At 34.4% G+C, this 2,119-nt stretch overlaps 1 protein-coding gene across 1 annotated transcript; it reads right to left on the reverse strand.

Moving 5' to 3' along the window:
• Positions 1-712: 712 nt before the first annotated feature.
• LOC101685309 (olfactory receptor 10AG1-like) lies at positions 713-1,678 on the reverse strand. Its single transcript, XM_013050582.2, has one exon. The coding sequence runs from the start codon at positions 1,643-1,645 to the stop codon at positions 713-715; it is 933 nt and encodes a 310-aa protein (XP_012906036.1). The 5' UTR covers positions 1,646-1,678.
• Between the last annotated feature and the right edge of the window lie 441 nt (positions 1,679-2,119).

A 2,119-nucleotide genomic window follows, 5' to 3' on the forward strand; every position in this document is an offset into this window, starting at 1 on the left:
CTATAGGAAAAAAAAAAAAAGCAGATTGTGAAAGTTGCATTGCCGTCTTACCAATTTCTAAATATCCATAATCAAAGAGCTTTTTTTGTTTTAGTCTTTCCTTTGGTGTTCTCAAAATCATAACAAAGAAAATTCAGTTTGATGAATGGTAAAATGTCTCATAAAAGTATAATCATGTAGATATTTAGCAAATATTCTCCAAAGGCTTACCATATTTACAATCGAATAATTTCATGAGAAGAAAAAAAGACCGTTACATAAAAGGAAAAGTATCAAAGACATTCACTAGACCATCTTTTAATTGCAAGTTCCTGGAATAAAGTCCATTTGCTCTAAGAAAAAAAAAATAAAGACTATAATTTTTAGGTGGAAAAAAAGTATATGGCAACAATTACTAGATAAGAAAAATTACATTTTTCAGTAAAACGTAACAAGTAGTTACTAGTAATTTTGAAGGAGAAGTAGAGTGGTGGCCTGAATATGGAATTGGCTGGATACTTAGTTTCTTCATTTCTTAATTGGCATGACCATCTTGTGGATATAATCCTGATATTAGAGTCCAGCAAAAAACAACAAGTTCAACAATGAGTACAGGTAATTATTGTATAGTTAGGTAGGAAAACAAAATGAATACTAATTTTTGATTGCACAATGGCAGAATTAAATAAGAAAACTGACAATGAGTTCAAATCAGCAACTAATACATAAAAATTCAAGGCAACAATTTCCTCAAGGCTATCATGACATCCTTATTTCTCAGAGTGTATATCATGGGATTAAACATTGGGGTGACGATGGTATAGAAAAGAGAGAGAAACTTGTCTGTTTTGGAGGAATGTTTAGCTTTGGGCCGTAAATATGTAATAATTGCAGATCCAAAAAACATGGCCACAATTATGACATGAGATGAGCAGGTGGAGAAAGCTTTGGTTCGTCCTGTTGCTGATGGCAACCTCAGGATGGTAGAGATGATTTTACTGTAGGAACCAAGAATCAATAGAAAAGGGATCATAACAAAGAGCATAGCAACTGTGAAGACTAACATCTCATTTAGGAAAGTGTCCCCACAAGCCAGACTGAGTAGTGGGGGAATGTCACAGAAGAAGTGATTGATTTGGTTGGACCCACAATATGGCAGAGAGAAAATCTGGCATGTCTGTCCTATCTCGACCAGAACGCCTGTGATCCAGCAGGCTGCCACCAGCTGGACACAGACCTTGTGGTTCATGACGAGAGGGTAGTGCAGAGGGTTACAAATGGCAATGTAGCGGTCATAGGCCATCACCATCAGAAGGAGGCACTCTACGTTTCCAAGCATAAGCACAAAACTCATTTGTGTTGCACAGGCAAACAAAGAGATACTTCTTTTTTGAGTCCAAAGATTTGTGAGCATTCTGGGAAGAGTGGCAGATACAAAACAGACTTCCAAGAAGGAAAAATTACTAAGGAAAAAATACATGGGAGTCTGGAGAGCCTGGTCAACCCTGGTTATGAACACAATAATGCCATTTCCCATCAGAATTATCACGTAGACAAAGAAGAATATTATGAAAAGAAACATTTGAAGATTGGGATAATCAGAAAATCCCAAAAGAATAAATTCCGTCATTGAAGTGAGATTTACTTCTGCTGGGTTTTTTTCCATCTGTGAATACAATAAAATTAGCCAGTTATCTTTTGAGGGCTGTTTTCCAGTTTTTTGTTGGTTTGTTTGTTTTGTTTTATTTATTTATTTATTTTAATTTCTAATGGACTAAAGGGACTTGGGGGAATTAGCACATACAATTTCTATTGTTTACTAATTTCCAACTTTTTACATCCTGGGCTCTAAGAACACAACTGAAGTATAATGGAGAATACATGCTAAATTCTAAATATATCAATGTATTTGATATTTAAGGCTAGGTTTGGATTTGGAAGAAAGTTCTAGAATTATTAATTTTGAATTTTTGTATGTTTGTGTGTAGACCAAATTAGTCCATTTTTTTCTTCATATAAACAAGCAGAATTCTGAGGCAGAAACTTTTACATCACATTTTCTCATTGGTATATTACCATCATATTTCAAGTTATTATTTTTTTCTTGTAATTTCTCCACTCTTCCAATTATAAGGCATGC

The sequence above is a fragment of the Mustela putorius genome, unplaced genomic scaffold, assembly GCF_011764305.1.
Source record: "Mustela putorius furo isolate JIRA1106 unplaced genomic scaffold, ASM1176430v1.1 tig00000127_pilon_pilon_pilon, whole genome shotgun sequence".
NCBI classification, from domain to species: domain Eukaryota; kingdom Metazoa; phylum Chordata; class Mammalia; order Carnivora; family Mustelidae; genus Mustela; species Mustela putorius.

Coding starts and splice junctions, on each gene's coding strand:
- LOC101685309 (XM_013050582.2), bottom strand. CDS start 1,645: ATGGAAAAAAACCCAGCAGAAGTAAATCTCACTTCAATGACGGAATTT.